At 45.3% G+C, this 14,623-nt stretch overlaps 1 protein-coding gene across 2 annotated transcripts; it reads right to left on the reverse strand.

Annotated features, from left to right (window-relative positions):
* Positions 1 to 26: 26 nt before the first annotated feature.
* kif19 (kinesin family member 19) lies at positions 27 to 14,391 on the reverse strand. 2 transcript variants are annotated; one of them, XM_077626494.1, is made up of 20 exons: positions 14,028 to 14,389; positions 12,805 to 12,885; positions 7,123 to 7,233; positions 6,957 to 7,044; positions 6,496 to 6,632; positions 5,850 to 5,975; positions 5,593 to 5,787; positions 5,362 to 5,508; positions 5,161 to 5,283; positions 4,410 to 4,566; positions 4,136 to 4,310; positions 3,806 to 4,004; positions 3,469 to 3,739; positions 3,271 to 3,395; positions 2,724 to 2,860; positions 2,541 to 2,646; positions 2,355 to 2,478; positions 1,468 to 1,820; positions 1,170 to 1,338; positions 27 to 538 (listed from the first exon to the last, which is right to left on the reverse strand). In XM_077626494.1, exons 1-20 carry the CDS (start codon positions 14,064 to 14,066, stop codon positions 408 to 410), a joined length of 2,994 nt encoding a protein of 997 aa, XP_077482620.1. In that variant the 5' UTR covers positions 14,067 to 14,389; the 3' UTR covers positions 27 to 407. The 2 variants fall into 2 exon arrangements, with proteins under 2 accessions (XP_077482620.1, XP_077482619.1); XM_077626493.1 differs by having other exon boundaries at positions 3,469 to 4,004; positions 14,028 to 14,391.
* Positions 14,392 to 14,623: the final 232 nt, after the last annotated feature.

The following is a 14,623-nucleotide window of genomic DNA, read 5'->3' on the forward strand; positions in this document are numbered from 1 at the left end:
ACAGTAAAATACAGTGACACATTAAATGTTTGTTTGAATTTTTATTTTGGTAACCATAAAAAAAATAAAAAAAAAATAAAGCACGGAAAATTCAAATGATTAAAACCATAGTGCCAACAACTGCTAAAGAATGAAAATAAAATCTAATAAATAAACACAGTTTTACTCCAATAATGAAGTCATCCGGATAAGCGTTTTGTGGTCGATGTTGAGAAAAAGCCCTGCAGTTCAAACAATAAACAAGTACACAACAATCAAGATTTTATATACACACACGTGAGACGACAACAAGACAAAAATTGGACCCATGACAATCTTTGGCGTTTACGGTTCGATGACGTTATCACTCGGTCATCAGCCCGACATCCCGGTGGTGCGTCTACGTCTTTTTCAAGTCAAAACGGCGCTCAGTGTCGGCGCGTTCGCTGCTGAACCCCCATTGCGCCCGGGATGGTGATGTAGACTGGCGGCTGGGGCTGTCGCAGGAAGGGGATGCGTTTCAGATGATGATTTGTCTGGGCAGTGTCCGAGATTGGCCCTGGAAAGAAATAAAAAAATACAAAAAAAAAGTCATTTCTATGCGGTGTAATAGTGATGAAAACATCAACATTTCATTTATACTACTACAGTACTTATCTTTTCGTTTTGTTTTTGTTGTCAGCTTTATTTCTTACTGTATTTTCAATCCCATTTCAAACTTAGTAGTGTGTAATTTGCATTATTGTTGATGTATTACAGGGGTAGGGAACCTATGGCTCGGGAGCCATATGTGGCTCTTTTGATAGGTGCATATGGCTCTCCACTAAACTGTGAGGTAAAATATGGGAACCCCTGTTGAGAGAGCTCAGTCCTGAATACATTAATGAGCGTTGCGTTGATCATTGTGGCGCCGACATTACCTTTAGTCGGCTTTAAACATTTGTTTTTCCATGACATTCTTCTGCATGCATACTCCCATTGATTAGCTACAGCGCGACAACGTTGTCAAAAGATCTCAAGAGAACGTTTGTACTTTTAAAAATGGGGATATTACTACAAATCGCACAGATTTTAGTGTATTTTTACTTTTGAATTTTGAGTATGGCTCTCAAGGAACTACATTTGAAAATATGAATTGTTTATGGCTCTCTCTGTCAAAAAGGTTCCCGACCCCTGTTGTAATGTATTACCTGCTTGCTGGCTGCTGAATGGTACCCTGACTTTGGCAAGAGGCGGGACTCCTTTGAATTGGGGGCGGAGCCCAGGGACGTGACACTGGCCGCTGATATGAAGGTGAGCCTCGGAGGTGCTGTCCAAGGGGCGGAGCCTTGTCGCCGTGTTCCTTTTGGAGTGAGGTAGCTGAACGAGATGAGATTACAGTCATTTTATGATAATTGAATGTTATTGTCCAATCATATTGGGCGGCGATACCGAAACCACAGTTGCAAAATGTCATATTCTGGAATAAATATACAATTGTTTGCTCACTGCTTGTCCGGTAACTTCAAAAGATCGGGAGCGCCTCTTCTTGCGTCGCGCTTCAAAGTCGGCGTCTCGGTGACTTTGGTTCTTCCCGGTCAGCTTGTGGTTCCGCGTCCAGGTAGCGTGGAGGCCGGGCCCCTCGCCGGTGCTGCTGGACAAATTGTCGTCCGAGGTGGCGTGCCGGAGTTCGGGGCTGGGCTGTCTGACGCGCCGTGCCGGCGGGCCCCCTTTCGGCTTGGCGGGTTCCGAAGGCGAGGGGGCGGGCGCTAAATGGGACGCTTCCAGTTCTCGGGCTTTGGAGCGCCGCCTCGCCGCCTGCACCGAGATATTCCGGACGCCTTTGAGGAGCTCTTGCTTCTCTGCGGACGCGAGCGAGAGCGTTGGTGGGTGTTGGATTAATTATGGAATGTTCTATATGTGTTGTAAGCATTTTTAATAAGTAATAAGGCTATAACTCAATTCATGGGACCATGGACATTTTTTCCTCCCCATCGTCTCCTCAAGGCCCCACAGCTCGAGGACACATTGTCATATCTGTCAACCTCTACCGATAACTGCCCTTATAAATGATTATGATTCCCCTTACAAACCCCCCAAAAACCTTACAAACACCGTACGAGTCGTACGGTGTTTGTAAGGTTTTTTGGGGGGTTTGTGTACTGATTACATAACATGTTTTTCGAGTGTCGCGATTAAATACAATGATTCAGTTACTGCAAATTCAGAATGCCTTGGGGACTAAGACGAAGTCACAAGGTGCCTCCTTGCAAGTGTAACCAGTTATGTTGAAAGATGTCTTCCAATTTTAATTTAAATATTACTAATAATGATTTAAAAGGTTTTAATCATTATTCCATCAGTGGGGAAATTTTTGCGTGGGTTGGGGGTCTCACCGTTTCGCGAAAGCGGGGCGTCGGCCCCCGCCTCGCTGCTCTCGGGGGAGGAGTCCAGTTGGCTGCTGACGCTGTGGCTGAGGTGACTGTAGCTCAGCGAGCTCAGGGGAACCAAAGGCTGAAGCTGCGTGGATAAGTCGCCCAATCCGTCGATTGTGTGGTTGAAGTTTTGATTTTGGCACTCACCTCTCTGTTGCCCTTCCCGTTGATGTGGATCGGCGGCGGGGTCATGATGGAGGAGATTTTCATGTGCCGTACGTGGGCGATGTTTCGGAAAAATCGTTCGCTGTCCCTGACGTTGGACAGAAAGAAAGAAAATTCTTGGTCAGGATCTTTGTGGGCTTGCGGTAATCGCCGTTTGGTCCTCACGGTTCAGGTTCGGGCAGAATGGGAGGCAACGTGTGGCGCCGCAGTTTAGCCTGTCCTGGACTTTCTTTGGGGCGTGCTTTCTCCTGGTCCGAGTCCCCGCCTTGCATGGGGTCTCCGATCTTGGGTGGAGAGCCTCCCTGGAGAAAATAGTTCCCGATTTGAAAAGCTTGCTGACTGTCCTAAAAAATGGATTTGTCTTATCCGAATGGACTTCCATTTTACAGAAGAAATATTGGTGGATAAGACAAACAATATGGAAATCAACATAAGCAGGTAAAATAACCAAGTACCGTATTTTCTCGCAGATAGGACGTATTCCAAAAAGACTGAATCGAGGGTAGGGCTTATAAGCGAATCAGGGGGCGCCTAATACGAGGTAAATTGTAAAATTCAACAATTTTAAGACAATTTTAAGGGTGCGTCTTATATGCGGAGGGGCTAATCTGCCAGAAAATACGGTATGTCAAAACCTGTTCTACAAATAAAATCTGTTCAAGTTGAAGTTAAACAGAAATGAGCTACCTTTGTTTTTCTTCCTGGAATTTACCTTTCTGGTATGGTAGTTGTTGGCCTTATCCAGAGCCACGGCTCGGTCCAGTTTCCTCTCATCCCGTTCTCTGGTGTACATATCGTAGAGCTCCTGTAGGTGGGGCGGCACCAGCAGACTGTGTTCTACAGAAAGAACGGCTCGCTCAGTCGACTGCGAGTGCACGAGGTCCGGACGGACGCGGGATTCCGCACGGACCGTCGATGAAGCGCCTCTGCTGTCGGATCAGCTCGTCGCAGAGGTGGCGGTGCATCTCGAACCGGCGGACCACAAAGTTCTTTTGGCGGATGACGTTCTCCTTCAACAGAGCCAGCGACTGCATCTCGGCGTTCTCGATCTCCAGCTCGTGGACCTTGCACAGGAGGCCCAGGATCTCACGCTGGTCTTCTGAGCTCACCCGACGCGGGAGCAGCTCCTCCAGGTGGCGGGCCTGGTCTCGGACTTCCAGGAACCGGCGCTCCAGTAGCGCCTGGAGACAAAAAAAGGGTAATTTGTCGGATCTCCATGCAGATTGCAGCTGTAGAATTGTGAAGACCTTCTGCTTCTGGAGCTTCTTCTGTTCCATCACGAGGGCCGTGAGGTTCTCTCTGGCCACGCCCACTTCCTCTGTCTCAGGCACGTCCGGCGGCGACTCCGGTGAGTCGGAGTCCTTGTCGCTGTCGTCCTTGCTAGCGCTTTCCTTGCGCTTCTCTGCTCGCCACTTATGACGTCGCCTGCTTCGTTCCTGCTCCCAGCTGGGGACGAGACGTCCCGTGAACACGCTAACGGGCTAAAGCGTTCTTTGCATGCGACATTTTTATCCATCTCCAAGCGGGAGTGACAGAAATAAATAAAAATTGTTGTTGATAATTGAAGACAAACTGACTCTGCGATGATGAGCAGCTGCTTGGAGGCGTCCAACTGGATCTCCGTGTTGCTGGTCTCCAGTTCCATCAGGTTTCTGCGGATATCCATCTGCTGGCGGAAAGCGCCCAGAAGCTGCTCCCTCAGCTGGTCCATCTCGGCCCGACTTTGCTGGCAAGAATGCGCCTGCACCTCGGCTGCAATGGAATTTTTCAAATTGTAATAGTGGTTAGATGATCAGTTATGGGAGTCAGAAGGAGTATTATGCCAATAAAAGACGAGTTAAGGCGCCTCACCCTGGACTTGGCGGATATCGGCCCGGTCGGGCGCCGGCTGGCGGCCCGCCTGCTCGGCGATCTTCTTTTTGAGCCGCTCGATCTCGCAACGAAGGTCCGAGATGATGTTGGTGTACTGAGCAATGTGGTAGGACACATTGATAAGGTTCTTCTTTACCTGAAGTGTGTAGGGACAAAATAAGACATTTTTAAAACACAAAATAATTGTATTCTTATTGTATCATTTTGAAATGTTTTTATTTGAATCGCAACAACCTGTGTAAAGCTGGTCTACATTGGTTTCAGGAGCGACAGTAGGAAAAAAAACGGTGCATAACAATCGCCAGCCAGTAGAGGGTGGTATTTTCATCAAAAATCATTTGACTGACTGTGACTATTGTTTTTAAGTCATTTTATTCAATGATAATAGAACAGAATGTAAATTTGTTTGAATAATGACTATAAAAGCATTCAATCAAAATAATTGCATTGTTATTGTATGTTATTAAATGTTTTTATTTTAATAACAACAACCTGTATAAAGCTGGTCTACACTGGTTTCAGGAGCAATAACAATAAGAAAAAAAATCGGTGCATAATATTCGGTTGCCACTGGAGGGCGGTATTTCCTCCAAAAATCATTTCAACTGACTGACCATTATTTTTAAGTCAGGTCATTTCTTTCAAAGATAATAAAACGGAATGTAATTTGATTTGTAGATTGACAATTAAAGAATTCAATAAAATTCAATTCAGATTTTTTGCAACTCACCCGCGTGCGAATACTTTTGGCACGGTCGGCGTAAGTCAAGGTGTTGCGGGACTCCTCGAAAGCCACGGACGCGGGACTGATGTGAGCGATCATGACGGTCCGGCTGTTCCCGCCCAAAGAGTCCTGCCAATCCAAGATATTTTTCATTCATTTTTGCCCCCCATAGTGGCTAAAATGAGCCCCCTTCAAAAGGGTTCCTACCTTGAGCAGTCGAGTCAACTTGCTGTCCCGATAGTTGATGTATTTATTGCCGTTCTTGTCGCTCAGCGCGTTAATGCAGTTGCCCAAGGCCAAGAGGGAGCGATTGATATGAGCGCCCTCTTTTAACCTTTGACCCCGGTTCTGCGTCTGATTGACAGGGAAATAAAAGAGACAAAGAATCAAATTGCTGCGCTTTTATTCCACCAAACGTGGTTGAATGTGCACGGCTACCTGCGCCGCCCGCTCCGAGCCGGCCAAGTCGATCATGAAAAGGCGGGCGAAGCGGACCTCCTGCGAGACGTCCCGGCAGCGACTCTGTTGCCTGACGGCCACTTGCAGGACGGCGTGGGAGCGCGACGAGGTCCGATTGGCGGCGGTGGGCTCCTGCATTCGCTGCTTGTTGCCCTTGGTCAGCAACTCCATGATCTGCGGAACGCACACAAAGTGTCCCCGGGGGTCTCGATTGGACGGCGCGGAAGGGAAGTCACCTCTTGAGCGTTAACGGTGGACACCTCAGTGATGCCCGCCACCTGAATCTCTCCTTTGGCGTCCTCCCGGAGGTCCAGGAAACCCGAAGATGGGTTGAGGAGGTCTCGGATCATCTCGTTGTAGATCTACAATCGCACCAATGGTTGAGTGTCCTCGGCAAAATACTTATTTTGATCGGGAAATATTATTTTATTATAGTCAGAAAGTTTTTACTTATTTTTTTTTTTTACTAATAAATCGCATTTTGGAAGTTTTGAAGAAATCTTGGTAAGAAAAATCAGATTGTAGTTTTAGAAATATACATGCAATTTTGATAAAATTGCTTTTAATCTTAAAATAGGTAGGAAAAACGAAAACTCACTTTAAATTATAGAAAAAAACATTTGTAAAATAAAAACCTGACTAGTGAACATTGTAGCAGGGGGCGGAGCTTGGGGTGGTGCGCCTGGGCTTTTTGGGGACCCATTTTGTGGGCGTGGTGGGGGCCCGAGGGCGGAGTCTAATGCTAAAACAAACATAAAATGATGCGCAAAGCTACAATATAGCGTTAGCTGGGGCCCATAAAAAAACATTCAGGCGTTTAATACACACATTATGCACAATCAAGAGACATTTTGACGGCAGATTCAAATAAAAATGTCCCACCTCCAAATAGGACATGGAGACGTTGTACATCATGTCATCGCTGCTTTCCTCGATGGCCCGGAAAAGATCGTTGAGGGTGCGGACGTAGATGCCGGGCTCCTTGTCGGTGCCCAACATGGTGTACGTTTTGCCACAACCTGCGTAACACCCATACATTTTTTAAAAAAAATCAAGTAATTCCAAATTTTAGATCTTTTAAATATAATATAGTCCTATATAACACATCATTAACCATCATGAATTTACTATGATGGAGATGCTATGCAAAGAAAAACTCCCCGCTTGTAATGTTTTTAATATTATTATTATTACTTTTTAAACAGTTTCAACTGGCAATGAATGTTCATCTCGAGTGGCATTGACGGCACGAGACGTCCAATCCCTTTTGACTGGGAGGGGACTATGAACAAGCATTGGGATTGGACGTCTCGTGGCGTCATCTCCATTTTTTTGTGTCCAACCTGTGGGTCCGTAGGCAAATACGGTGGCGTTATAGCCTGAGATGAGACCCTCGATCAGGCCTTTGGTGGTGGCGCGGTAAACCTCTTCCTATCACGTGGGGAAAATAAAATAAAAATAAAAATGAGGGGAAGGTTCAAGACCAAACGTTCATTTATTTCGCCTGACCTGATTGGCCGAGTAATCGAAAGCCACGTCGAACATGTAAGTCTTCTCCCTGGATCGGTGGGCCCTCAAAGGGTCGTCGGGGTCCTCCATGGGGTCCATCAGGATCACCATCTAGCGAGGGGAGATGAAAATGAGAGAAGTTGAAATGTAGACCACCAAAGAGATTCTGGACACAAAATTAAGGAGAAGAAAATACATGCACACTTATTGAATTGTAAGTTCTTCATCGTTATTTCATTCATTTGTTCTATGTAGGTTTTCAATGCGTTTTTAATGAATTATTGATATTATTTTATCACCCGTGGCTTTTAAAATTATAATTTATTTCCCTAAATTGATCCTTCAATTAATTTATGCGTTTTAGTTAAAATTATGACTATGTATTATTATTATAGCCTATTGCAAAAGAGATGGGGCAAAACTAGCACTAAAATTGGATGTCAGATATTGCTTCATGGACCCTGATTGGCCCCCAGGCCACAAGTTTGAGACCCCTGCTCAAAACAAATGAAAATATGTAAGAAATCATAATTGAAATCCTCAACCAGTTAACCCATTAAAGGCACCAGTACAAAATGAGAGTTGAAATTGGTTTGCTGAAGGTAAAATTATGACTGGCATGCTTTGCTCAACGAGTGGATGGTGAACAGCAGTTGCGGGAGATAATGTTCTTTTCACAAAAGGTCAAACCCCATCCGCGTCATCGTTTACGACTCCGCCTCCCACGCTTTTATGACGTCGGCCTCCGAGGTCACGGGGTCACCGGAGCTCCTATTTTTTTCCCGGCATGCGCCGGCAAGATTAAGACGAGCGCTTTTGTACGCACGTTTGTTTTGGTGTGGGCCTATCAGCCGCTCCACCTGTCTGTCATTTTATTCCCGTGGAGACGCGGTGTCTTCTAACCCGGCGCAGTCTCGAGGTTTCGGGTTTGAATCTCATCTGCGTATAGCGTCCGGGGCGACCACTTTTTTCCGAAACGCGACCAAGAGGTCGTCGGAAAGTTATCGGCGATCTGGTGGAAAGTTTGCCACCGGCCACCTGCCCCGTGCGCCCCGTCAATGCCAGCCCGGATGGATCTCCTTTCAGGCGCAGTGTCGTCTCGCCACGGTTACGTAAGACGTCTGCCTTGGCACTTTTGCCGTCGGCGTAAAGTCAACGCAAGCGACAATCAAGGTGGCGACAACAAATCATACCCGCTGTACAAAATAATCATATTCTGGTACTTTGCTTGTAAAATAATAAAAAAGGGCCCAAGTGGGTTTGTTCCACTACTACTACTACTACTACCACCACCGCCACTATTACTACTACTACAACCACTACTACTATTACTACTACCACCGCCACCACCACCACCACCACTACTACTATTACTACTACCACCGCCACCACCACCACCACCACTACTACTATTACTACTACCACCACCACTGCCACTACTACTATTACTACTACCACCACTACTACTACTATTACTACTACCACTACTATGACATTGACGACTACTACTACCACATCCACTATTACTACTACTACAACCACTACTACTATTACCAGTACTATCAATTCTAATACTACTACCACTACAACCATTACTACTACTACTACTGCTACTACTGCTACTACCACCACCAGTACTATCACTGCCACTACTACTACTACAACCACTACTACTACCAGTACTATCACTGCCACTACTACTACTACTACAACAACAACAACTGCCACTACTACTACTACAACAACAACAACTGCCACTACTACTACTACTACAACAACTGCCACTACTACTACAACAACTGCCACTACTACTACTACTACAACAACTACTGCCACTGCTGCTACAACCACTAATACTACTACTACTGCTAGTACTATAAATAACCGGTACTATTACTACTACTACAACCACTACAACCACTACTACTACTACCACCACCACCACCACTACTACTACTACAACCATCACTACATCACCAATACCACCACTACCACTCCCATGACCACTACTATTGCGTGCCATAATCCAGTGCACTTTATACATGAAACACATTTGAAGCTAGGCCATTTTTTGAAGGTGCTACATAGAATTCGATGCATCTTATCATGTGGAAAATACAGTACATTGTTTGTGTCCCATTCCTGAAACCGATGTAGTAGTAGTGCCGAGCAACGCATCAGATCATTTTATCTTATATGGCTTTAACGTTGGATAGCCTTGTTCAGGTAACTCGGCTTGTGTGCAAAAATAACCCATTGGGACACCCCCGATAAATTTGAAAGACAAACGGTGCGGAATGAGCCACTTCGGACAGAAGAGGGGAGGAGCAGAGGGGAGATTATCCACTTTTCCAGCTCAGACTGGCTATTTGGAGCCACTTGCAACAAAAACAGTGTGAAGCTCTCGCCTGCTGCCTTTTGGTAGCCTCTCTTCTGCCACCTATTCAAACACTCATAAAAAAGAAAAAAAGAAAAGAAAAAGAAGACAAGGACAGCGTGCCCTTTTTTCCCTTGACCTCAGAGGTCATTGGGACAGCGCTAGGTCACATTAACACCTAGGACGGGAAAAAGTCAAGTTGTGCGACCTGAAGATATATCTCTTTTTAAAAAAAAAAACATTTTTTATGAGGGCACACCTCTGAAAAACAAACCAAAAACAACACAATGGTAATATTAAAAAAAAGCTTGAACCCTATGTACTGACAGGCCCAATAATGACTATTTCTTATAGTTAAATGACATTTAATGATAACACCCAACCCTAACACCAGATACTCCATCACATTGTACACGTTTCCCCACTTATTAACCCACGTGAGGAGGCGTGAAGAAGAATAGAAACCACACACAATGGCCCTGACCTCGCACGGGTGTCTCCATGGTGACGGGCCTTGGCCATTAAAAGCCTCACCCACATTGTGCCACTATTAAACCCTGTTTGGCCACCTTCCCAAAACGCTACCTAAACAAAAATGATCATCTCATCGCTAAATCCTTAAGACTGCTATGATTGGTCAACAAGTAGCAGTTTTGCCAGGGAGCAGGTGGCAAAAAAGGCTTACTTAACCTGAGCCCCGAGACGTCCAATCAGCTCGTCTGGCCGGCGCGCTCTCTCGCCAAGGCGGCGAGATGTATCGTGGGCCGGCCCCCCCGCGGGTACCCCCTACTCCGACCTATCTTAATCTGTCTGAGCGCTACCTGCGCGCCATATGGCCTTCACGGCCGTGTGTATTTAGTGGATAAGGTTTGTAAACAGAGCGCTAGGTGTCATGTTTTCCCGAGGTGTGTGCAAAAGTGCATTCAAGAGGAGAATTTGTACAAGGCGACACCACCGCTTTTAATGGGTGTCAAATTTATACTAAACATTAGTCTGCAGATTAACAAACAAGTACCGTATTTTACGGACTATAGTAGCACTTTTTTCCCATAATTGGGCTGACGCTGCAAATAATACAAATAATCAGGTTTTGTTTGTTAAGACTATAGTTGTCTGAAAACTGTTGCTTATTAAGGCTGTTATCAATGTACCGTATTTTCTCGCATATAATCCGTATCTGTAACTAAAAAAAATGATGATTGAATTGAGGGTACGGCTTATATGCGCACAAATTAGACTTAACATTCATAAAACTGCAAGGTGACAAAGAAAAAACGTCATAACACAAGACAATGCAGCAGATACGGTCATTTCTTTTAAAATAGAGAAAACAAACAGATAAAACGCTAAACAAAATTTATTTTGACATCTATGAATTAAATTCAAGAAAAAACATTTATCTTGCATAAAACGTGAAAAAACTCCCTTACTTGTGCCTGCCATTGCTCGCTCAGGGCGCCGCCATCTTACCTGGAGTTGACAAACTAGACCACTACGGACACACTTCCTGGTTGTACTGCTCACCTGACTTCCTTTTTGAATTTATCTACGTGCAGGCAACAGTGTGTAACACATTTGTACTCCCTATTAAAACCATGAATATGGAGGTGAAAATTGTAAATCAGGGGGCTTATACGAGAGAAATTGTAAAATTCAACGATTTTAAGGCAATTTTGGCCTATGCGCAGGGGCGGCTAATATGCGAAAAAATACAGTAACGTATTTCACCACACGCTACGACAAGATTATTTCTCGGTACGCGCCTAACGTTGTTTATCCTCTCCATTCACGCCGTACGCCGCCTTAAATCCGTCTCAAATCCAAAGCCCACAATCCCCTACTAGCATAACAAACAAGCGCGAGTAGTCTAAAACCGTGAACCCTCACCCCGGAGAAGAGGTCACTAACAGTGATGTCCTAAGCCGATACTCCGTAATGACGCCCGATACTATTTTGCGAGGGTCAATTTGGGCCAATGGGCTTGTTGATCTTTGAATACTCTTTGGCAAGATACCATTATTTAATCTGTGGGGTTGAATCGGTCCTCGAGGCCAAACATTACGTTTCCAAAGCGGATGTAATGCAAGTGAGCGTCCAAGTGGGATCCGTGTCAGCACCGACGGGGGGTGTCGGATCCCCCGTGTTATTCCCGTTGATGACAATAATGATGTCGCCGTGCTTATGTTGTCCCGGAGCCTGGCGCTAATTGAATTACGAGGCAGGATGCGGACAAAGAAATGCATCTGATCCCGAGGGGAAGTGGGATTATCCCTTCCTGGAAGTGCTCTCCAGGCCGCAAGGACACCCATTCGCCATCAGGACCACGACGGCGAGGAGTGGCCCGCGAGAAACCACTAATATTTCGATGACATTAGCCCCCTTGTCGAGGCTACGTCGACATTCGGGGTTTCTTTTCCCCAAGAGATGCCGTAATGCCCCCGGTAATGATGTCGCCAAGTCAACTGTCGTCACGCCCGACGCCGTTCCCGCGCCAGTCGCGACGCTCATTATCGCCGCCGCCGCCTCCTTCGTTCATTACGTTCGCACCCCACACTAAATCCGCGAGGGGACGGCGTGGAATTGACAACACGGCAGCTCCAGCTGCGCCCGGCTCTCGCGCGACGACAGTGTAGCGCTTCGAGTGGGCTCGCGCTTGGGATCAATTCCCAGAAGGCCACGGGGATGCTGGGAAAACAAAGGGGGTAGCGCCAGTAGTGTAAAATTACTTATTAGCGCGAGCTAGCGCTACACTGGGCCTCTTGGATGATTACATTTCTCATGTTCAGGTTGCGTGGGTTTTCTCGGGGTATTCCGGTTTCCTCCCACGTACCAAAAAGATACACGGCAGGTTGCTTGAGCCTTCTAAATTACCCCTAGCTATGATTGGTTGTCCGTCTCCTTGTGCCCTGCCATTGGCTGGCTACCAATTGACGTGGCTGGGATAGACTCCGGCACCCTCCGCAAACCTTGTGAGGATAGATGATGTATTTTTTAGAGATCAACGTGGCCAGGTTCACTATTTGAAATTGAGTTTTACGAAAATAAACAAAAGCGCTAATTCCGTTATGTCAACATCGTATGACACGAGCCACGTGCGGCCATTTTGAATTTGCGTTAAAGTGGCCACTTGGGTCTCATTTTGACACCCGACCCGTGCGACTTTTCATTTGACAGCAAACACACGACACTTGAAGTCACCGGCAGCTGACATCTTATCCTGGCGCCCTGACGTAAGATGACCTTCGTTTCCACCCGAACCACGGAAGAACCTCAACGCACCTTCACGCGACGTCCGATGCCCTCACCTGTTCGTCCAGCCGGTGGGCCACGATGGTGGCTCCCTCCTCCTGCTCTCCATCGCTGAGGGGTCGAATCCTCAAGGCCACCTGAGACCATTAATACAAAAATAATAAACATTAGGCAATGTCAGGAGTAGCAAGTAAGAAGATAAAGTGCACAGAGAGCTTATTAATTTTCTACTCACGGGATTTTGAAGTTTCCCTAGCTCTTTTCGTGGGTTATATTTTTGAAAGCTTGGTTAGAGGATGAATGAATGAATAGAATGGTTGGACTTTTGTTTATTTTCTAAAAAAGCCCAAAACACTTTTAATGAAGTAATTGGTTTCCACTATGCAGAGCAAGAAGCTACATTTCAACGACATTCTTGTGGTCAGTAGAAAGTGTTTTGGGAGAAGCCGGGCTCCATTACGACTGACACGAGTACTTCAATAATTCACGTGGCCTGCTGCGCAAACCATTAATCATGCGTCCGTTCATTTTGAATTTCTTTTTGAGTCGTTTTTGTTTTTCAAGTGCAGCGTAGAGCTCGTTCAAATCATTTCAAATGCGGAAACTAAAGCAATGCTTTGATAATTTTGTGTACTGAAAGTCGGAGCATATTTCAGCCGGTCAAAAAAAAGCATTGCATTTGAAAATGAATAGAAATGTATAATTAATCATTAAAATATTCCTAAATGCACATTGTTATTTTACTATTTTTGTATTGACATAAGTCAACCATTTATTTAATGTTACTTTCTTTTTAAGTTAATGTTTTAATGTTAGAAATGAATAAATACATACAGAAAATGTTTTCTACTCTTTTTGGATCATTATAATCAAACAATTAGCAAATGCATACATAAAACACATTTTCGTACAATATACTAAATATAAACAAACTCATTTGAAAGATTCAAATATTCAGTTAACCAAAAATGTTGCTAGTACATTTCGAAAAATGAATGTACGTTGAAAAAAACAACAACAATTCTTCATTTTAAACCCAATTTTACCTTGTGAAGAGTCCCTCTTAAAACAGTCTTGAGCTCATGTAGCTTTTTCTGAGAATTGTTAGCTTACATGTGACTTTACAAGTTTACAGGAGTGTAAACATAATAAAGAATTCCAATAAAATGTGGCTAAAATTTCAAGAATGCTCTTAAAGTGAATAAGATACTACTACACAAACGTTGTTGTCGAGTTAAATGAAGTTAATTAGTTAGCTAGCTAGTTAGTCGGCACTTACAGTCAATTGGTGCTCCTTCGACTCTGCGGTGTCTTTCATGTTCACTCGGGGTGCATCAGTCCGAATTTATTCGGACTCTCCGGCATGGCCCTTCCCTTCGAGAGACACCTGCTGGGCTTTATTTCTTCTTTTATTTTGCCTTTATCTTTCTTCCTCCGCTCCGAGCCACTTCGGCGGCCTCTCCGTCGCGTCACAGCCGCCTCCAGAGCGTCGATGTGCGGCCGCGGAAGGCGCGTTGAGTCGGTGGCAGGTGAGCTGCTCACCTTAGCGTCCGTCTTAACTCACCGCTGCGTTTGGGCTGACTGTTGCTCGACTGGCGCGGAGTGTGCGTGCGCATGCGCACCGGAGCGTCTCAGTGCACGCGCACGTCGCCCCTGGAAACGTGAGCGCGCTGGAGTAAACTGCCCCCCCGAGATTTGTAGCTTTTACTTGGTGGCGTGTTATTTTTAAAACGTAAATAATGTCGAAATCCAACTATTTTCAACGCCGCTTACCTTTTTCAGAATCATGAGGAAATTGGACGTTAGTAAGTAAAAATATAATGTTTTTTTCTGTATCCAAATTTAACTTAATGTATATTATATGGCAGGGGTGTC

The sequence above is a fragment of the Stigmatopora argus genome, chromosome 18 (assembly GCF_051989625.1).
Source record: "Stigmatopora argus isolate UIUO_Sarg chromosome 18, RoL_Sarg_1.0, whole genome shotgun sequence".
Classification (NCBI taxonomy): Eukaryota; Metazoa; Chordata; class Actinopteri; order Syngnathiformes; family Syngnathidae; genus Stigmatopora; species Stigmatopora argus.

Excerpts from the sequence above, each read along its gene's own strand:
- kif19 (XM_077626493.1), bottom strand. The coding sequence starts at position 14,066 with ATGAAAGACACCGCAGAGTCGAAGGAGCACCAATTGACT. Across the intron at positions 7,234-12,804 it reads CCCACCGGCTGGACGAACAG|ATGGTGATCCTGATGGACCC; the intron begins GTGAGGGCATCG and ends TCCCCTCGCTAG. Across the intron at positions 2,479-2,540 it reads ACGGGAAGGGCAACAGAGAG|CTTCAGCCTTTGGTTCCCCT; the intron begins GTGAGTGCCAAA and ends TTATCCACGCAG.